General features: G+C 34.4%; 1 protein-coding gene across 6 annotated transcripts in view; it reads left to right on the top strand.

The window, feature by feature from the left end:
- Nucleotides 1-23,850, top strand: part of LOC100646619 (tensin-1) — a 278,855-nt gene that overhangs the window by 137,318 nt on the left and 117,687 nt on the right. For 4 of the 6 annotated variants that reach the window (XM_012308039.3, XM_048404896.1, XM_012308037.3 and 1 more), the window contains one exon: nt 15,893-15,967. In XM_012308039.3, the coding sequence (XP_012163429.1) occupies nt 15,893-15,967 (75 nt within the window). The remainder of the gene's footprint in view (nt 1-15,892; nt 15,968-23,850) is intronic. The other 2 variants (XM_012308038.3, XM_048404897.1) reach the window with 1 other exon arrangement.

Genomic DNA, 23,850 nt, shown 5'->3' with positions numbered 1-23,850 from the left:
CAGTGGAATAAACGAGTCTTAAAAAACTGTTGCTCCTAAAGCCGACAAACTGAACTAATTGTAACCATCGGAAGGTACGATACAAAATCACAAGTGCATACTTAATGCGCGCACATATAAAATAAAGGAGCAACTTAATGCAGAGGTTTTCTCAAGACCGTTGAAAGCATAATTTAATGTACTCGAAGTGGCTTGAAGGAGGCAAGAGTCCTTCCTTCTCAAGGGACGACAATAATTAGGGGACCTCCTTATAATAAGAACGCTTTATAATAAGGGAAACCGTCCTCCCTTCTGTCTATAGGTCTCTTTCTCTGGCGTGTCTCCGAGCCATCTTGATGGCGCAGTCTTACGACAAGTTCCACGGAATCGCGAAAGGCGGCCGTTCGTTAATGATTTCCACAAATTGTTGTAGACCGGGCTTAATTACATTTCGTAACAACACGGCCCGACCATGGATCGTCCCATTATCTCGGCCGAGGATTCTTTCTTAACTCCCCTAATTGGTCGTTAATTCTTGTTTGTCTTTATATATACCGAGTACTGGTCTGTTTGCAACTGCTGCAAGGAGGAATCATTTACGCCAGGTACTTACGACGTATCTAGCTCCCTTTGTTCCTCGCGTATGATGCCGTGAAATGAACGATCACGGGGGTGGACTTTGCAGAGCGGACGTTTTCGAAGAAGTGGTTTGCACGAGTTCTTGAAGGGCATTCGCCCGAGACGGCCGCGATGCATTTTGCATCGCTTTAATAAAATGTTCCGTGAAGTTTCGCGACTTTATTGTCTTCGAGAACACTCGTTCGTTCGAGGAGGCTCGCGTTTTACGGACGCGGAAATGGCATCGCGATAATTGTTCTAGCGTCTTTCAGGTGAAACGGCTGATAGCCGGGACGGAATAAGAAACGTGGAAGTTTCGCGTTCAATGAACTCCGCGACCATTCGCGCCGGATATAAATTTCAATGGAACACCTCTGACTCAATACCGATTCACAGGTTCCAGCGATATAATCCATTCTATTATTTTCATGCTAATCCTTTGAATACAGAATCCTCAGGCCCTTCCGTTATAACGAGGATATAGGTGCGCTGCGTGATTTATAACGTGAAATGTTCAACCCTCGCGGCGCTATCGCCGTGTTCCCGAGATTTTGCCGGCTGAAACATATTGGCACGTTATTAAATTCTTGCTTAATACGCCGGAATAATGATGTCACGATGTCCGGTAACTATCGAAAATGTTAGAAGGGTGTTTCCTGCTCGTCCAAATCTGTCTAGCGGTGTAAAATTTACGCGCGGACGAACACATCATGTACCTACTCTGTAGTCGCATTTAAGGAAGTATAACGTTTCCATAACATTTCTTACGTAGTGCTTGACATCGAAAAGCGAATGAATTTATCGCACAACTTAATAAATTTACATAGACAGTAAACTTTAATACTAACGTTACCAGGCCCGGCCCAATGGTCGGTTTTATAATTTAATTTAAAATTGTGCATTCTTTGTTATTCCTTCTGACCATCTAACTTTATGTAAATCATTATATTAACAAAAATTGAGAAATTGATGAATCAGGTAATATACAATTTTACAATTTTTAATTAAATTTTGAAATCGGTCATCTGACCTGGTAAGGTTAGTGTTAAATTACTCATTTGTTATCTCGTGTTACTTTGTGCTGTACAATTTATATCGCTTGTTGTTTAATATGCTCAACGATTTGAACTACTGATACCACATGATCTGCTGGTATTTCAAATGAGATTTACACATTTAGATCGGTTTCACACAGACCATTATTGTGCCATTGTCCGCGGCATTGGAAACGCGTTGCTTTAAACTAGATCTTCTGTGTGAACTCGTAGATAGCTGCCGACATTTGGAAGTGCATTTCGTGCCATTAAATTCGTGCCACGGGTAATGGTACGATGTCGGCACGTGTAAAACCAGCTTTGTACCACAATCGCATGATACCACATGCGATGGCGTGGTTATTGACCTATTTTGGAACAGATTAAGACTATTGGATGCGAAGCAATAATACTAAAACCATGGCTGAACCGATTAAATATTTTGTTACAAAGGAATTCCGTTGAAATCTTCTAGAAATAAAAGTACCTTCGGTAGAAATCATTAATTTTATGAGAAACATCGAGATATGTATCATCAATTATTATAATGTCAACAAATTGGATATTTCTGTTATATATGTCACATTATGTATATTGTCATCATTAATAAGTGCCACTGTAGCCGTTTTATAACAGTCACATGATAATTTTTACATTTTTACATTTTCACATCGGAAACTTTAAAATGAAGAAAAGGAAGGGATCGCCCACGTTCGATGTAGAAGATCGAATTTCGCTAATGGATCACGCAAAAGTTCCTAAAGGCGTGAGTCACAGTGGGTGTAACACAAATGGTTCTGCTGTCAGCAGGGAGTCCAATACAAATATCCGGAAGTTAATAATAGAAGCGATCCCGCCACTCCTCATACTCTATCCACCATACCTGTCATCACGTCAAACGCTTCATATACTTAATGGTTCAATCACAATATTTTTCGTGACAATAATCTAATTCTTTTGTTAATTTAACATATTTTTACGTAACAATGCCATTCATTTACTTCTCGATACATCACATCATATAAGAGAAATATAATGAATTATTTGTGCTGAAAAATGGGATTACAATATAAGTAGAAACTTCGATCATTTAATAGAATGAAAATAATTACATTAATCAACGACTGAATGTCTATCAAAGACAAGAAGTATGTATTTACGTTTTTCGTGTCTTTAAATATTTCCTCCTTAAACAGTTAACTCTATATGAATTTTACTGCAATTAAATAGCAACTGTAAACTATTTTTTATGAAATACCTTTATGAGTTTTATGAACATCTAAAAAAACTCAATACTTTTAAAATATACCTGCCTAATAATAATATTTAACTATGCAAATAAACTCCGCTGAAAGAGATACTAATTAATGAACGTGAAGGATGCTCTTGCCTTTTCTTCTGCCTGAACAATAATTTTTTGTTTAAAACGTGAACAGTTCGGCTAATAGAATAACTAACTATAATGTCTATCTAAGCGTTAATCTTTTTAAACTTACAATTAGCCTAAGCTTTCAAGCCATGTAAACTTCCAGCGTATCATAACAATATGAAAATGTTTAAAATAACTTGGGATGTATTTAATTACACACAGATATACCTAAAGTCACATAATATTTTCCGAACTTAGGTAAACGATGTGAAATGTTGAAACCATCTTATAGATTAGATCAACAAATAAAAAGTGAACTACGTTGAAAAGTGCATTTCATTTTATTTTGTCTATTTTAATCCACGTACTTTCAATAGATTTGCATACAATATCCATTCGTGTCAGCCGTCAAATTGTCTTTATCATTTTTACTAATGCAAAAGAAAGAAGTTTGTCACTGATATACAATAGCATCGTTGTCGTGTCAAAAACACGCGTAATTCAGGACGGCTGGAACGTCGTACTTTATAATTCACGATTGTGTAGCTGGCTTTGTAAAGCAGGCGGTAACAAGCAAATAATATTCCCGTCTGGCAGTCGGCGTTATCCAAATACGTCCCGAGAGTGAAAAGTGAGAGCGAATCGTCGGCTCGCAACCACCTATAAACCCTCCGGAGCCTGTCGACGCATCAATCAGCTGATGACTGCTCCGTTATGCCCTATTACGCCGATAAATAGCCTCGGCGTTTCAGCCAAAGTGCCAGTCGCTCGTTTCGATCGTGTCGAACCAACGTTATGATCGATTTTCACACAAGTCATACTTTACATCGCTTGTTGCATGTCCAGTGTTATGATTCACAAAAACAATGTAATCCTTATTTGCTCGAGATCATTGTTCATTCTTTTCTTTGTTTTTTTCATGAAAAGAAGCTTCGAATATATCTATATAATACACGACAATATCTACTTTTGACAAACAAAATTCAAATGGTAATTCATCGTCCAATTTCTTGAAGAATAAATTCCAATCATTAATTATAATTCATGAGACACGACTCATCGCCATTCGTTTACATTTACTCTCATATATTTGTCACGATAATCTTCGCGTGGAAATGTTGCGGACAGTCTGTCGTCTGAGCAAATGTACTCGACCGTTCATATATTAAAGAAACGAGAAAAGAAAGATGGGAAAAAACGAAGGATGGTAGATGGTACGCTCGAAGTCACAGAAGACGGCGACGTAGGATTGAACATAAAATTTTCAAAGCTTAGCTGTCATCCAGCGTGGCCGTTGATGCAGAAATCCATCTCCATTAGAGGTCGCTGGCTTATTCCTATGGTAACCTTCCCCTGCTAGCATAGTTGTAAGTCTATTTTCCCTGGAAATCTGCACGGCACACGGAAACACGTGTAAGCGGTCGGCCACATGGACGCGCTCTGTTCCTGGCCTTGTAACTGTAACGTTTAATACTTGCAGCCACGCAGCCGTGCAATATCGGATATGTCCATTAATCGGCTCTGGATCCTGGGGCGCGGCGAAACTTTCGAAATGCTGACCCTGTCCAACCAGCACGCATACACTTGGTATATCTATTAAACTGGCGGAGTCTACAATATATTCGTTGCAAGGGGGAAAAATTTCCAAGGAAAGCAATTCTAGCTGTTCAAGTATAAATATTAATAAGATACCGAGCCGATTATATTATCGGTTCAAGATTTTCGTGTCGCTAAATTATAAATATCTAGGAATTTTAGAATACGAATAATTTTAGAATAAAATATCGATCGAGATATTTAAAATGGGTTATACATACGTATAATTCTATTTACGTCTTAGTCGTCGAGGATCTATATATACGGATTGTAACTAAAATATCATTCGCGTTATTATTGCAGAAACCCTCTGTTTAAGTGGTTCTATGCGAGTTACTTTTGGAAAATCGATAAATGTAATATTATTCGTTATTTTAGTCGAAAATTAATTTTATCTTAGTTCTATTTAAATCGATAAATCGAAATATATTATATAAATATCTAGAAATTGCAGGTGATCAATTTTATAAAAGTATTAAATATTTGGAAATTTATTGGGTAACTATATATATGTTAAATAGCATTCGTTAGATAGATCATTAATTAATAGCATCTATTGAAAATCAATTTAAAATTCCTTTTATTGGAATATAGTGGGTGTATCAAGGATCAAAGCGCATGGTCGGTTAATATTGAATTTGAATACTTTTTTCATAGGAATTATCAGTAACGATCATTTAAAAATTGCAGGTTTTATCAATTTTTTGTTGAAAATACCGTGAAAAAATTCGGTGGTATATTTTTCAATAAAAAGTCCAACTCTTAAGATTTTATTAGCTTTTAATCATTGCTTCTTCTGCACAGCCTGTTAATGAATTTGAAATGGCGTCATCCTGACGACCACGAAAAGCAGCAAAAGCGTAACAGCCAGAAAATTGTGTTAGCTCGCCAGTGAGATATTTTCCCTCATAAACTTCTTTTCGAATTGATCATTAGAAATTTATAAAGTCATTGTCCTGATACAGATTAAACAAACTAGATAATGTTTAAATGCATTCTTACTTCTTCGACAGATAGTTTATACTTGTAGGTATGAATATTTAATGTATAACGTGTTTATTTGCATAATTTTAATTTATATTCTGAAAGATCTATATTTAAATCCTTATTTTTTAATATCCTTTATTTTTTAAATCCGTGTTCAATATTTTTAATTTAATATTTTACACGCAAAAGCGAATTACCTTCTGCATCTATGAATGAATCGTTCAAAGTCAAAAATTAATCAGATATTCCGATAAAGTTATCAGGAAAGTAATATAACGTGTATCCCTAGAAATATTACACATATTAAATTGGCTTTGTTTAATCATACGTAATATAATTCGCATTAATAACATTGATTGCACAACGATGTATGTCCAATCTCATGGTGTAGAAGCCTTCGTAATTATTATTTAATATCAATCGGATAGATTATTTAAAAGCATTGTACAATTACGTGTACAGAAATTGCGTTGAACGGATTCTCTGTGAAAAATTATACATCGGGAATAATTAAATCTTCTTTTGGAAATTAACGTTTCATCGATTGTATTAATGTGTTTAACATTTCTGTGCTCTACAGTCAGTTTCGATGCAATTATATTTAAAATTCCACGTGTCCTGCATTCAAGAAATTTAATAAATTAATTCCTTATGATACGGAAAGTAGCAAATTGAAATTAAAATGTTAAGACAGTTTATAATATTGTACAAATCAATCATATAATTACAGTTATAATAAACGAAAATTCCGTATAGACGTCTATCGTTTAACTATACTAAATATCTTTTTTATTCCGCATTTTAAATCTTGAATGAAGATTTATTTCGGCTTAAACGAACGTTCATATACACATGTCTACTTCTATATATGTATACGTAGCAATATCTATATGAGCATATACGAACATAAAGACCAATTTAAACGTACATGCATAGATACTTGAGGATTTAAAGAAAAATCTTCTCTTCTCTCTAGGAGTGTCCTGAATTTACAAATTCAATAAATTAATTTCCCACGACAAGGAATATGCCAAATTGAAATCGAAACGTTGGAACAAGTCAGAATGTCGTATGAATTAATAAAATAATTGAAACTATAATAAACGGAAGTTTAGTAGACGTCCATCATACGTCGCGCTGCAACGCTCTCCTCTGTTTCCTAATTATAATCAGCAGCTCGTGTTTTCCAACATCTCGGCCGTCATAACAAGCGGAATAGTAACAATCAAGCGGTAGCGGGTAGCGTTAAAATAATTTCTTGGTCGGTACGAGCCGTCTCCTTCGTCCAGACCGTCCGCATAATAATTATTCGCGAGTGTACGATAATTGATTTCATTTAAAAGCTTGCGCAGCCGAGCAAAGCGTCGACGATGTACATATGTATGCACACATGCATACCGATGGGCGTGTGTATACCGAGTCCGACGTTCATACATCTCGAAACGAAATTAAATTCCGCTGTACCGCTGTCACTTGTTGTCTATTTCCGTGACGGTGCGGTGCGCTGGTGGCCAACTGAAATTCGATGCGACGCCTCTAGGCCGAGGATGAGTAACAATTATACTGTGACTGGGGTGAAAAATCATTTCCTCGTAGGGAATGCAGTTCACTCGTTTTTTCTCCTGCCTATCCCCTCCGTTTCGAATTCTTGTCCTTCTTCTTTTCCGTCTCAGGAGAAATTACCGCGCTGTTATGTGAAACAATTCTATGACGAGAACGGAAGATGGTTACGTGGGACAATATTTTCCTTGGCTAGAAGAGGTTAATGTACGATATATATTATTCTGATGGATAATTACTTCCGCGGATAGAAACCTAACTTATATTCGTAACTTCAGAGAAATCACTGACTGGGTACATAGAAAACTACCGCAACAAATGCGTTTAATCCTGTACACATTAGTACGTATTTTATATACGGTGGTTTTAGTACACGAAGAAGAAATTTGCTACAACGTACGTGCATCGAATACCAGAAGGATTGAAAACACAAATTTCAAAGTCTTATTATTTGTCACGAATAATCAGAATATTCGCCTGGTTTTTTTACGTTATTCTTTTACAAAAATAAAAGCATAGGATTTTTTATGCATTTAATAGTTAATCGTTGGGAAAGTTATATAAAACGACGTTTTATTCGAGGGCAAAGGTATTTTTTCTTTTTTGAGAAAACATTTCATACGTCCGAACCTATTATGTACGTATGTTCGAAGGGAAAATGGGGAGAGAAACGGAGATGATCGAAATCGAAGTAGACGAGGAACAGAATCGGTTTAATTTCCGTCCAGCGCTTCCGATATTTGGCCAGTTTTGTCAGACGTCAGTACATTTCATAATAGTGGATTAAAACCAGTCCCGGACAAACCTGAGGGAGAGCTTTTCGTCATTTACCCCCTTCGTTACAACGTTTTGCTTTTATTTCAAGCCGGATACACCATATGCTGTACCGTTGCATTTTTCGCAGAAGCGTTCTCGTATCTACCTACTTGTATCTACTGGATAGGCCTACTCATATACATATGATTTACTGTCTAGACTGTCTAAGACTTGGCGCACTCCATCAACTTTATTTTCATTCCTAAATACATCATGCTTTTTAAATCACAATCATAATTTTTAAATTATTTTCTAAACGATAGCACGTGTTTTCTAATGTCGTTGCTCATGAATTATTCCTACATTTTTATGTCTGTTTTGTACATATACAGGGTGTCCCAGGGTTTAACAACCAAATTTTAGACAATATATTCTATGGATATAATCAGACAAAATATGTTGCATAAGTTTGAGCCAGTTAAAATTTTATTGGTAATTATTCAAAATACGAAATACATACGAAGAGAGCAACATTTTGCTCTGCTATTTCGCTCTATTGAATTCTATATATACATGGATAATTTTAAGAAACAAAAAGAACATAAAAATATGTGTATATGTCTATAAAACTGATGTTAAATAAAAAAGTTCTAGCCTTCATAAACAATATACAAATATATCTGTCTTGTATTTCAAAGAATAATTTTATTATAAAAAGGAGTTGACGAATGTTGACGTTTGGTTAAAAAAAGTAAATTCTTTTTCGAATAAAAATTTCATTTAACCGGTATTAAATTATTAAATCTGAAATGTTGAGCTTTTTGTCTAGAAGATTAGGAATTTCACAGCATGTACTAAAAATATCCAACGAGTTCGATTAACAACTTAGTTAAAGATATATATCATTCAAACAAATAGAAATAAACTTGCATCGATAGTATAATAGTCTGTTATGTGATATTGAAATACAAAGAATAAGATATGTTAAAGGAAATGAAAATAATGATTTTACGGAACAGTAAAGTTTTGTACAATAAATTTATACGTCGCAATATAACGTCAGTGGGGACCCATACACGCTTGAATATGTCGCCTGTTCGATGTAGATATAAAATAGTCGACGACGACTGCGAATAAAAGAGTAGATATAAAAATGAAGGCAGACGCTTTAAGGAAAAGAATTGGTATAGGTTCAGCTCACGTAATAAGACGAGCGTCGTTCAGTTTCACGGCGCATTTTCCGTTATCATCGTACGATGAAACGTTTATACACCTTCCAAGATGGAAAAGCGACAGTTCTCGTTCAGAAAATCTCTTTTCACCTACGATGAATTCATCGTGCTACAAATAAAAAGATTCCTTGTTTTACCATTACATTGTTCGTATTACAAACGCAGCTCCACTATTTGAATATTGAATTTTTAAAAAAATGCTTCAATGCATTAAAATTATATATGTTTAGTAGATCATTAAGAATAATTGTTGAAGAGTGTTTGAATTAATATGGTTGTTATAAAAGTGCAATTTCTTTATCGTATTCGTGATATCTCTCAAATTTTTAACGAATAAAATTTGTAATTAAGTAACTTTACCTACAAGATAAAATTTACTGTGATTAAATAAAAAAAGGGTTATTATATAAGATATTTCAGAGAATTAAAAACTGCGCAAAACTGCTTAAATTGGATTATTATCCTAGTACATGTTGCTTATCATCGAAATATTATATGAACAAAAATTGAAATTGTCAGACTATTACAGGTTATTTGGTTAATTAATAGCTTCACCGGCGCCGTTCGTTAAAAAATGCGCATGAAGAACTCGCGGCAAGATATAATGCTGCTAATAATTGCTACTCGCGCAGCTCGCTCTCAGAAACCTGTTAATGGTTCTAAAAAAACCTGACGAACGCAAAAGAAGCATAAGAGTTCAAATCGGTACTCTCGTTCTCATCAGGCATATTCACCCTTCGTTTTTCATGCTCGGAAGCCTCGAGTGCTCTCCTTGCTCCAGTCTCGCGATCATGAGGGGATGGTACTTGATATGCACCCCATATGATACGTGGATCGCATTTGCAGAAACGATCCCCCGGCTGATAAATTCATAAATTCGTGAACAGTCGCCGCGGTAAGACAAGAAACGATTCTCCGTGATGCAACCTAAAGGAAACCCTCTTCTATTACCCCCAGTGTCTGTCGATACTTTGAGTCACGTCGCGTCATGAGTCACTGATAATCGCGCTCGTCATAACCATTCCCTTTATTACTCGTGACAGATTTGATGGGCGACATTATCTCTAGTACAACCGAGCATTGTTCAATGGTTCAGATGCCAATATAGGAACAATGTAGTTTGTCAGAGGATAAATGGATTTAAGAGGTCGTGTCCATGTTAGAGGGTTGCAACTGAATATTTCAAAAATCAAGGTCGCGTTAATTCGTACATTTATATCTATTTCGTCTGAATTTTATTATGATCTCAATTTAATGAACTTTTAAAAATGATTATGTATGTAGTAGTTATTTAGATGATCGTTATAGCTAGTCACTGTTGTAACAAAGTATTTGACGTAAAATATTTTGACGTTTTATATGATTTATACTTAGAGATCTTTGGTTTAAAAAATCGAAACTAAACTTTCTTGCAAATATAATTTACGTTTGTTGAGCCTTATGAGAAATTAGATCACAAATTAATTGCCACACGATATTATAAGGAGTTAATTTACAAATCGAAGAATTTTGTTAAGCATTAGTTTCTTTTTAATACATTATAGTATAGTCAGCTATATATTCTATGTTATGTGAAAGCACCTGTTTCGATATTTAACAATTTACATTGCATTGTCTCCTTTAAAATATGCTGATGAATTAATTTTGAAACCTGAAAATTTATCGAACATTTTTCATAATGTTACTGTTCCTAATCTGGCATTATCGTAGAAAGCTAATTTCTCTATGTACTTGAAAGATCTGAGCCTTACTGCAAAACGAGAAAGAGCAGATCTGCAGACGACAAACCAATTAATTCCCAATTCCGTCTCGTTCAAGAGGCTAGTTCAGGTATGCTTCCGTGTCCTCGAATCTGAACACGTGCAATCATTTCCTGTATAGGCGATTCCGAAAATAAATGACGTAAATCAAGTTGACAAATAGAAATTGAGAACAACTGGAAATATGAAAAAATATAGTTTCAATGAAATTAATGAGGTATTTTATCATCTAACAAAAAAAGAAAAAAAATAGAGAAAAAGAAATAATAATAGGAGGAAAGATAGCAGTTAAACAAATAACAAGTTTTAATATCATACAAGAAACGGTGGATGTATTTTCTTTCTAAATATCTATAAATAGCAATTGGAATAAATAAAGCGATTATGTATTTTTTATTATATATTCTCTGTTACAATTTTTATACTGTACAGTACATATTAATAAACAGATTCTTTTTATTAAAAATAAGATTTTTAAGACTACATCCGCACAGTTTAATAAAATTGTACAGTATGCATTTTTCTATAAAACAAATAAAATTATTACAATGCACGCAATAGATTCAAGATTTATCAAATAAAAATAATCATCGCCAGCATTATCGAGGGAAATTTATTTTTATTATACTTGAAATCCTAAGAGACATAAATTATGAGAAGGAGAAGGTAGGATGATAAATAATAGCCAACGAACTTCTTCAAATTGTTGTTATATTTCTAAAAATGTCTTACACAAAGGATCCTTTATACATAAAACATATGTGTTACAAATTTGCAGCTGACTACACAACAAAATTAAACGTTACATATTTTAATGCAAACTAAACTGATATTATAATTTCCAGACGTAATATTTCCATCATTAACGTACATTTAAATCGACAGGCTGCTATCGAAACGAAAGAAACGTAGTTTAAAAGATCGGCGCACAATAAGTGAAATAAACGACAATGGTCCAGGTAAATCGGATGAGTGTCAATTTATGCGGAGTCGGGTGAGCAATGACAGATGCAGGGGCATTTCCAAGAAAGGAAGAGGAGAAGAAGCGGCAAGTAAAGGAATACAAAAATAAAAGAAAAAAAAAGGGTAACCGTGTTGTGCACGGTGGGTGGCTGGCGTAACAGGGAGACACAGAGAGATTGAAACAGGAAGAAAATGTTAGGTGATCACGCCAAGAGCCCATTCGGAGTTGTACCCGATGTGCTTAATGGTTGTACACACCGAGTAGGAGTTATCCCGCGCTTTTTACCCTTTCGTCCATCCCCGTCCCTATGTCACCCTTTTATCCGTCCCTTTTCCTCAAACGTTTTCGCATCTTTATCCTTTTGATTTGTCTCCTGCGCTGGCTGTCTCAACTTCTGTCTCTTTTCCTATTTTCTGTATCTTTCTCCTTTCGCGTCTTTCCTCATCCTACTCTTTCTCTCTCTCTCTCTCTCTCTCTTTCGCAACTTGGTTTTTCGCATTTTCCCTCCTTTTTCCACAGCTCCGTTGCTACTCATTCTCTCGCACGCCTGCTTCCTTCCATCCTTTCTCTTTTTTCTCTGTCCGTTACTTTCACCGCTTCTCTGTATCTGTCTCGCTCCGCGTCCTCCTGTCAGCGCGACTCACTCAGCAACTTTTTAATCACCCCCGCCGAACAAAGGTAGCCGAACCAACGGGTGTCCTGGAATAAACGTCGCGTGATATCTTCGTTTGCATGGCGTATCAGGGTGCCTGGCATCAGCGGCACGCTTTGATATGCCTCGGTTCGCGCGGTCATTCAGAATTGCGGGGAGAACATGGACGAAATTCTAGGTCACTGGATCCGAGTTAGGGTTAATCCATATGGCAACCGGTTTATTTCTTAAGAAAAGGAAGTAAGCGAAACCTCTCTTTTTGTGGATATTTTACATTTAATTCTTTATAGAATTATCCGTTTCTAGTTTTTGATTCGCAATGGAAATAATTCAAATGTGAAATTTGTTAAATTAGTTTTTAAGATTTACGAAAGAGTTGAGAAGAATGTAGAAGGTTTGACCACCGCTTAGTTAAATCATTTTTATTCTAAATGTTTAAAAATATTGTGGTATGAAAAAGAAATGTGAAAGTGATCTAGGAGAAGATGATATACGTAGTGCACGTCAAAAGGGAATATATGAAATATTACAGACGACGTTTAAACAGTTTATTACTGAAAAATTTGTTGCCAGCTTTTCCATTAATGGTAAAACCGTAGGGGTTTATGAAATGGTTATTACACACTGCATATTAGGCATTTTTGAGAAATCTTCGATTTATACTTCGTATACATGATCGACGAAGCCAGATGTTAGAGGCTTGGAAATTATTTTATGACTGTAGAAAATAAACGTTCATGCATACGAACGGCTGGATTCTGGTGTCTATACTTTCAGAAGCGGCAGATGCGTTATAGGCTTTTAACATGGCGTACGAATAGTTCGTAAATACGAGCATTTCCTCTTGAGTCTAATCTTTCGATTGAATTTCTAAATATCAAGATGGTTGCGGTTTCAGAATTACTCAAATAAGAGTAAGCCGCCGATTCGTTTATATTGCTACTGCCTGCTTCTTCCAATTCTTCATAAAGTGACAATGTGATAAATTCATAATGAAATACGAAAAGATATCAACAGACTCACAGCAGTGAAACGTAAGTAACTCAAGTAACATTCTGAAGAACATTTTATGAAACGAATGATAAACATCGGTAATAATTCAATATATCTAAGCAATTAATACTACGTATAAAATGTTGCATTCTTATATCGTGGAATGTACGTATTGGTCTATCATAATCCACGATAACATTTATAATTTATGTTTGCGTCATGTCTTTGTTAGCATCAGATTGTTTTAGTTGTACGAGACATCCTATAACAAACTTACATGTCGCAAGAGAGAAACATCTTAAAATTAAATATTTCATCCCCCTTTCACTGAGTCTCGTGTTACCGTAATAAGGAGTGGAAGTAATATTAAAATTTAAAAGAACCAGTGGGTTACACGTAATAATTGCTGCGTCTGGAATCATCACGAAGCAAGGTTTTTTACATTATCCCTATGTGGAATGATCTCTGCTCTCTCATTCGTCAGTAGATAATGTCGTGACAGTAGAAAGGAAAGAAGAAAAAGACTTCGTAGGTCACCCCGTATAAATAGAGTGCACTGGCGTCCTTTATCGAAAACCACCCCTTGCTTTACAGTAATTATACCGACGTTCCCCCTTTCCTACTGAAGCCACGTCTATCCATCTCAGTGGATTTTTAAGACAATGAGCCGTGTCTTCAACGGGAAATAGGGAACATTCTTTCGTTGTCAGTGCCATTTTCAATCGTGCCACTCGCTTTGCCAGCTTTCTAATTTCGAAATTAGCGAAAGCCTCCAGCTACTGGGGCATCCGCTGTCTCCGATCCGGCAACACAGGATGTTCGAACCTTCATCGTTGTTGCGAACAGATTGAATATTTTTCAGTGAAACCGAAGAACCTGTTCTTAATTAGCAATGTAAACTGGAGTAACTTTTTATCACCTTTGTGTAATTGCCTACTGTGTAATTTGTAGTCGTCTCGCTAAACTCACAGGTCACAAACTCATGATAGCGATCAGGTAATGTTCCTAATGTAAAAGCGAATTTTTTCTTCCAGTTTAAAAGACTTTCGAATTTTAAAACATTTCTTACGGTATTTACATTGTATGTAGGTATTTATAGAATTTGTATGGCGTTTCTGTATAGTTTCAATCTTGCATCAGTTAAATATTTTGTTGTATGAAATAAATAAGGTCGATGTTTCTTTGCATAAAATGCCTAAAAGAAAAACTACGTACTATATAAATATGATTTATGTTTTCCAATATTTTATTATTGTTTATTGAGCCTATTTTGCTTGTTCCCAAGTTCTATAAATTCTTCTTTAACAAGTGTCAGGTGCTTTTGAAGTTTAACTGTAACTTTTCAAGACTCTGTATAAATCTTGCCAACAATACCAAACAAGGTCAAACTTATAATACTTATATATAATATAAATTCCCTCCAGTAAGGTGTTCCTTAGAGATAACGAGAAATTGACATTTTCGTAAAACAAGCAATGTCTCAATTTTATAAGATTAACAATAAGAAATTTTCTTGCCAGCATCTTGCAAATAATATACTAGCCAATATAAGAGGAAAATTGGAATTGGTTGTAAGTAACGATTAAAAGATCCGAAATTCATTATAGACGCGCTATAAACCATAAATGGAAATATATAAGTAAATAATAACGAATGATGATCAATTATTTTTCGCAACAAAATGCAGAAGACATCCAGCTCGAAGCTAGAAATAAATCATCTTAAATTATTTAAAAGATACCAACCAATGTCTTCCACAGAATATAATTATAAATAATATTACTATAGTATGCAAGAAAATTAAGATAATTTCGTCGTCGATGGCGTAAGAGTAATAAAACGAAAATAATTAAGTGATAAGAAAAGTGAATAAGTGACATTATATGTAATTTATAATTACAGCGACTATTTTAGTTTATAACAAAATATGTCTGTTTCTACATATGCTAATACGTGATAAATTCTCAATTTACATGTTTATGAATTCTTAAAGAATATTTAATACATTGCGTCTCATGATTATAAGACTAGATTATATTACCCTAAAATTCAATTCTTGTAGAGAACACGATAAAACCGAACAGTTAAACTTATAAAAACTATTGTTACAATTTCGTTTTATGTTCTAAAAGATCATTTGCAAGTTCTAAAGTTATGAAAGAGAAAAATAATTTTTCCAGCGAATATAATAGAGCAATATATGATTTCAAATATGGCAAATTCGTTCCTTACCAAGTTGATAATAAACATATGTAACAGGATATGTAAAAGTTGCAAGTTTTTGAGCGGTCCTATCGTTATGAGATACAGTGTACTAATAAGTGAGCATGTAGTGTGCAATCCAATTGCAATATTTTTCAATCTCTATATGAAAACGTTTGTTTCTTTTCAGTATAGTGATCGGTCCACGCCCGTTCTCCTGATAGTGTCGCTCGCGGGTATTAAAGTATGCAGTCCAGATGGAAAAGTGAGTATAAACAATGCACATAGACACGATTTCGCTATTACACTAGTAAGAAAATAGGAAAAATGAAAACAAGAGCAAATATAGAAGATTGAATATAGAACACCGTCGAATATAGAAAAAGGAATACAGACAGAGAGAAAGGCTTTTGCGTTTGCACCGTTGAAGAAAAAAAGAAATTAACACTGTCTGTCTTTTCGTGCGTTGCTAAAGTGCGACCCACAAAGAAACTCGGCCAGCGTATTCTGAAAACGATGTTCACCGATGAACATGTCTCCTGGTAGACACGAGTGACGCTCTTTTGCGATAGCTTTTAGTTCACAGACTATTTCGGTGCGGATACTTTGTACCTCTGACGAATATCTCGCTGTGAGAATGTCGTGCGGAACATTAAAAGCCGTGTCTTTTATAAAATGAAGTTCATCAAACAACTTTTGCGGATGCAAGATCAGAAGTGATTTCTTGCCTCGTATCTTGTACGAGAACGTTCCCATGACAGTCTTTGAAAGTTTTTGCTTTCTAAATAACTCCCTATAGTTCTTAGTGTCTTCCTTTTTAAATACAAATTACAGAGTATGAGCTCAGTTAAATACACGAGAAAAGTAACTGCGATTAAATATTTAAATTTTATTTTAAGGTACCCATTGCTTAGTAAATTCTCATGATAATCCGTAAATACATCACTGTTCATAAGCATCCGGCCACTTTGCAGTGGTAATATTTAAATTCAATTAAGATTAATGATAAATTAACAATTAGAAGCTGAAATCGCCATTTTTTTCTATGAAATAAAAAGATCGTAAATTTGAATTACCTATTAGAAGATATAGCACTAATATATCTTATGATTTACTATGTATTATATATATATACATTTTTTATTTAGGTATTATTGTTTGCATTAATCCCTGAAGACTTTCTATCGGTTTAAGAAAATTTGTTTAATCTGGCTTATAATTCAGAAATGAGGAAATTTACAAACTTCACTTTTATTACTGCTTGTTGGATTTTACAAATCGATTTAATCGTGTTATAATATTCTGTTGTTTGTGGCTATGGCAATTATAAAGAATAAAATCATTACAGTCCAATGTAATTGAGCTACATATGTAATCTTTTAAGTGTATAGGTGGAACACCATTGAATGTGATGAATATAAGTCGAAATAAAAGTGCATTAGATGCTTCAAACTTAAAACATTATGTTTAAACGCGAATAAACCTATCACTAACATTTTTAAACAAATGAATAGATAATATGATTTTCGAGACACCCGATATCTATATGTACTTATACATGTACTCACTATAAAAATGAAAAACAAAAAAACATAATCATTTTATATTTTATTGTGAAAGCAATTAATAACATTCTATCGTTCCTAGTTATTTGACAAGTAATTGCTCGTTAAAACAATTTCAACGTGAATATTGCGTAGAATATACATTCACAAATACACAGCAACGAAGGCGATCAAGCAATCAAATGTAACGGCAATCCAAACGAACCACAATTTTGTAGAATTTGTCCCGACGAGGATGCAATAATCCTTTTTGGATGACATCAAAGATAAATTTCGCTCCAAGTTTACACAATTGAGCGTAATTAGTGATTGAACCATTATAAATACCTCGTTATTAAGAACTTATTAACTATCAAATATTATCGTACATGCAACACGCACACGATTACTGCGATATAATGTAAGAACACATCAGCGATATTTACGTTTGCTCCATGCAAAGGTAACGAATTTTTCAACACAAAATGTCTCCATCTCAAAATGATGCATTCACTGAAATGGAATGAAATAGAAATGAATTCGATGGGTAATAAATTCTATTTTCGGTCATTGTCGATTCTCTATTGTCAGAACGGTGGACATTTTGAGATGGAGAATTAGTTACCTTTGCATAGACAGACTAAACGTAAGTATCGCTGATGTATCCCTATATTATGTCGCAATAACCGTGAGTCCGCTACTGTTCCCATCTTATTTCATATTTTTGTCGTTACTTTTTTAATAAAGCTTTAAACGACCTATGTTTATATAACATTTTTTCCTTATTTAAATATACTAACAATGCTTGGGCGTCAGAATCTGGGTCACCTTGTATAAAACGCTGAATTTCTGCAATGGCTGATTAAATTAAAAACCCCATCATGTTGGCGTTCCTTCGTTTTTGTTATTGAATTTACAACAACAATAATACATTCTTGCGCATGAATGATAACGCTTTTCGTTATTCGTAAAAAAAACAAAATTATTAAAACGTTAAATATACAACGTACAAATTTCGTGTTATAATAATCTGTGAAATCGTAATACAAATTTAAAGATTTAAAATAGAAGTTTAGATCATATGTATAATTATAAAATTAACAGGAATCCTCGATATATAAAACGCGTAAAAAAATTGCTCGAATTTATTGTTTCCTTCGTAGTTCATCATTTTTCTGGTAGTAGATATATTTATGTGAATTTGATTTGGTGAAATATACCCGCCGATATCGCCGGCAATTAATTAGCCCACCTTCGTTTGGACTTTTTCATCGGCCTTGCACCGATCGATAACGCGAACGTTATATTTCGACGATATATCGGCAGATGGTTTAATTTCATTTGACGTCATTCCTTGTACAAATATGGTCTGCAAAAACAAACCTACGAGCGTAATGTAAATATTCTTATTTATCATTTGACATCACGTTGGAATAGCCACGATTGTATATCTCATTATGTTCGTAGCGTACGTGTATCGTTGTAACGTTAAACCTACAATTTATAATGCGCCACCCAGTTATTTGTTATTATGAATTTATGAATATTCACCAACTTAATTAATCGCATGCACATGTACGATGATATATATATAATGATACATATATAATTGTAGATGATACCTAACATAATGATTCATCAGAACTCGCTGCTGAAAACTAAACGACGGATAACGAAAATTTATGTTTAAGTCAAATATTGAAAATTGTAATCTTCTATTAAATAATTAGGAACAATATTTTATTATTATTGTGTTTTAAAAGTGGCGGTTATTTGGAAACAAAGATCTTATCTAAATAATTTGGAAAAATTAAAAGACTGATAATTTCGAAATATATTCCTATACGTGTAATATGAATGAATCTTGTTTAAAAGGAAGTTATAATTTTTAACGTAAAGGATTAAAATAACTACGCGTTTGCGAAACTATGTGTCCACCAAAGAAAAGTTATCTATTTTTGGTATACATTCGGTTCAAGGATGGCCCGTGTTACGTACACTGAGACAATATTTTCGATTCCGTCGTCCTCGAATGAAAATTGCGAAAGATACGGTTGCTAGGGTTCCCCAGAGATTTCAAAGTGGCGGCGTGATTGGCAGCGCGAATGAATCCACCGGGCGGAGACTAATGTGGCTTAGCTCTTTTCTATATCACTGTCATTCTGATTGATAATCCTTGTTTCTCTCTCGGCTGTCTGTTGTCCTTTTTCTGTTTCTGTTTTTCCTCGTGGCCCCGAACTTCTGACTTTCCAGACCGCCCAGTCTGTAGCCTCCCATGATGCGGCGGAACACGAAAGTTTTAAGAAGTTTTTTCGTGTCACCCGTCGAAGAGAAAATTCCGAGGAAAGAAAAAGAGACACGACCGGAAGGCCTATTTTCATAGTTGCAAGGGCGGTCCGATGAAAATTTTATTCCATTCACTTTGCCCGCCCATTTCTTCCGACCATCTCTAATCGACGTTTCGTGCTTCGTAAAATTTAATGCGTTTCTACCCCTACCGATTATTGAGTTAGGTACATTGAAATAGTCATTGCTGTGCTTCCCGAAGAATTATCGTCGACGGCAGCACAATTTTATTATTACTACAAGTTGATGAATATTCATTTTCATTGTATCGAAAGAAAGATACGACAAAGTAATATTCTTTCTTTCTCGAGCGATTCATGTTCAATCATTTCAAAAACAGACATCCAGGAAATGAGAAAGTTTCTTTCTCAACGCCGTATCGTGCTTGGTAGGTGACATTTCATCATTGAGTGATTCAATTTCCTTCGATGTCCGGGGTGATAACTTTTCTAATATAAGTGAATGGGAGTTGTTTTTTTTCCTTTCTAAGAAGCCAGCCTTTCCTTCTGTCACTCTATGCCACCTGTTACGCAACTTACGTGACACGAAACTCAGCAGGAAATCGTGCGTGTCACTCTCATAAAGGTTCTTCCCAGCCCTAAATAGGGTTTGCGGTTCTCAGTCACGCAGTACCCAATTCGTTTACCCCATTGATCGTCTTTCTGATTTCCTACATTTACGTTAAATCGATGTCTGAAAATTGACAAATCAAAGCTTCCGTTTATTGGACTTCTCGAAGGAGATTTTAGAAACAAAGAATTTATCTAAATAGTTAGAAAAAAGTTAAAAGCCAATAATTTTGAAATATATTTTTATATGCGTAATGTAAACAAGGATAATCGACTATGCTTGAAAGAATATTTTAGTTCAATTGTAATACACGTATATACGTATATTATCAAAAAGTATAGTTACAGCTTATCTCTAAAAATGATAAGAATGTCGATATATTTTACAGATATAAGGTTCGTTGATGATTGATATGAGAATTAATATAAATATATATATGTACCTATATTTTGAAAATGTAAGAAGTGATATTTTTATCTTCGTTTAATGTATCTCTTTAACGCTTGTATGATTTTTTAATAATATAACTATCAATGTTATCAAAGAATTATAATTAGAGTCATTTCTTATGCTTTCTCTATTCAACAACCAGAATGATTAAAGCTCTTCTTATTATCAGTATTTTAATTCGCGAAGTATACACGTACATCAGTATGCAACCATAAAATTATTTCAATATTCACATCTTATTTTAAACACCATAAAAATGTTCATTGCAATGCAAATATAAAAAAACAAGACCGATTAATGACGACGCAAAAATTGCACAAATATCTTCATATTGTGTGAAATAGTATAGTCGAACTCTCTTAAAAGCAACTTGAAATCTTATAGATGATAGGTCTATATTTTTGTCTTTTAAAACGGTATCAAATTTTTATAAACATTTGAAATTATCAGTTACAAGTCATTAACGTTTGTATATTAAACGATTCAACAATTCATACAATCCCAGATGAAACGATTTAAAAGTTCGTCAAATTCAACTTGAAATGTGACTACTCTAAGATTTGATTATTATACGTTGCCTCCCGCAACAAGAAAGCAGTATCAACTTTGTTTAACGTTTTCTTTTTCCCGTGGATGGTAGATGTTCTTTCATAAAGTATAAGCTTAAAAACATCACAAGCCACGAAGAAGTTGGGTCGTCTGTAGTCGCGGATGGGAAGTCCGGATTTCCCTCGGAAGCTTTCCTCTCCCGGGACCAAAGGAAGTTCCAAGGACAGCAGCGTGCTCGTCCAGGGACGTATCAAGGCTGGAGGCAAAGGGGAGACACATAATCTCTCGTTCCATCTTTTACGTAGGATGGCTTCTTGTAATGGTTACAAGTTTTGAGCAATGTACGTTACTCATCTTCATTCACGAGCTCGGTTAGAGCCTTTTCTTTGTACGTTTCCGTTCCAAGACGAAAAGAATGTTCCACAATTCATCTCGCGAATATAAAAGTTTTTGAAGAGTATGAGGTCTTTACTTAAGAACTGAAAAAAGAAGAATCGACGATAAAATTGAAAAGGGCGAAAAATTTACGAGACACCGGTACCTACCTTTAAAAATTATGAAGTTCTGCTGAAAGAAGTTCGCAGATGCTTAATAGAAAAGTATGAAGTTTGTAAATGCTTATTGCGAGATTGTGATTATTTATAACTGAAAGTGGAAATGAATATCTGCTACTTTATGTAATAAAAGATATTACGCTATAAGAACAACTGAAAATTGAATCGAGACCATAAGAGATGTGTGTTATTTTTCGTACGAAGATTGAAATTAAACAAATGAAAATATGATTAACTAAATTTATACTTTAATTTACGTATTAAAATTATCAGCATTATGTTACCGTTACATAATCTTAAGATGAGGCAAAGGATACATAAGTTATCTATTGTAAGTTGCTTAAATATCGTACGAGTGTATTCTCTCTGCATATTATATAATTAGCAAATAGTTTTGAAACCACAACAAACTTGATATTTAACTAATTATATTAATTACGTGTTCGTTGCTGTAGTTGCTTGTATATTTAGAAATTTAATACCGCAATTATGAAATAGTTTAATAAATTAATAATAAATCTACAAAATATGGGCTTTCGTATTAGGAAATAAGGAAACAAAAATAATTTCAGGGATAAAATTGGCGAAATTATACAGATCAAATCTGGTCATAATTTCGTTATATATTTTATTTACTCAAACTTATTAATTATATAAATTTCTGAAAATAAAGTGTATTTAAAAGAAACCTGCGGAATTATCTACAATCAAACCACTATCAAATTGTCAAGAACATTGATTGACGTCTTGAAATTAAAATTGTTGAACTTTACATTATATATTATGACTACAAAAAATATTTGTCATTTATATCTACCATTGTATATTATAGTATTTACGTACTAATTAATTATGAAAGCCCAAATATCAAATTTCCTACCATATGACTACAAAGAAAATGTAACGTGAAACCATATAAGAAAATGCTTCTTTGGAAAATAAGGATATGTGCAAATACTTTTTGTACCCACTGTAAATAACAATTTAATGCCTTACAAGTTATGACAGAAAATTTTATGCATAATTTCAACGATACAATACTCGCTTTATCTAAGTTCGATATTATCCGACGACAGTTACTGCTATCTTTTTTGCTACGTACGATACTCAGTAAATACTTATCCGGTCGTCAACATTATCAATTTTCTTACAATTCTACTGTAATGTATGCAGAGAAGCAAGCTTCGGAAACTCAGTCATCGTCGTGATATACTCGTGATATTTCACATATGTATATTACTAAAGATATTACGAATATAAATATTTTCCAGTCTCGCATTCGCAGTCTTTTAATGACGTCTGAGATAGTATCCCCACGGTGAAAGTATCAAGAGGAAAAGTTTATCGAAACGCGTACGTATTATTGCATAATCGTTATTTCCATAATGGCGAGAAGTCTTGAGAAGAATGTTCTTTGCCTACAGCAAGAGTTTCGTTCTTACACAACTGGCAGACGAAAGCACTCTCGGATGCCCCTGTTTGCATGTAAAACTTTTTAACAGATTGTCTGTAAACAGTCTGCATTTCATACTCTCCAGAGAAAAGAATACGAAAGGAAAGGACCGTCCTCGTAGGGGTGCTTAAACTCCTCCATTTTATCCCCCCATCTGTTTGTTTCGTCGAACGTTTGCGAAAGTTTCGTCCTATTCGCGAGCCGATTTATCGATAGCATTTCGTCCTATAGCCACTTCCAGCCGATAGAAGTAAACGAAAGAATATTTATATCTATTAGTCCTGGCGTCCAAACGTTCCTATAAATATTTCGAATATTTTAAGAAGTAAATCTACCCTCTTTACCTGAATTATTTTCCCTTCGCGTCACTTTATCGAAAAACTGGAAATCTACGTTTGATTTGATATCGTACAGGAAACTTGATATTCCATCGGTATCTTCATCGATAACTTTTTACCTCTGACAATATTTTCTCCATGACAGGACGATAGAACGGGAAATAAAGTGATTCTCTGCTTTTCCAGTTCTATTGTCCTTCGGCTAAAAAGCCTGACGCAACCGAAGTTGCAGGTGTACGTGCGTTATAACATTCCACATTACTGGAACACGAATTCGAAAGCTGTGAATTTTAGACGAAATAATTATACGCGATGTTTTGTCGAAATGCAACGTTAAGTGGATT

Source organism: Bombus terrestris, chromosome 4 (assembly GCF_910591885.1).
Source record: "Bombus terrestris chromosome 4, iyBomTerr1.2, whole genome shotgun sequence".
In the NCBI taxonomy this organism is placed as follows: domain Eukaryota; kingdom Metazoa; phylum Arthropoda; class Insecta; order Hymenoptera; family Apidae; genus Bombus; species Bombus terrestris.
Note: the sequence above shows the minus strand (reverse complement) of the source record. Positions and strands in the feature narration are given on the sequence as shown.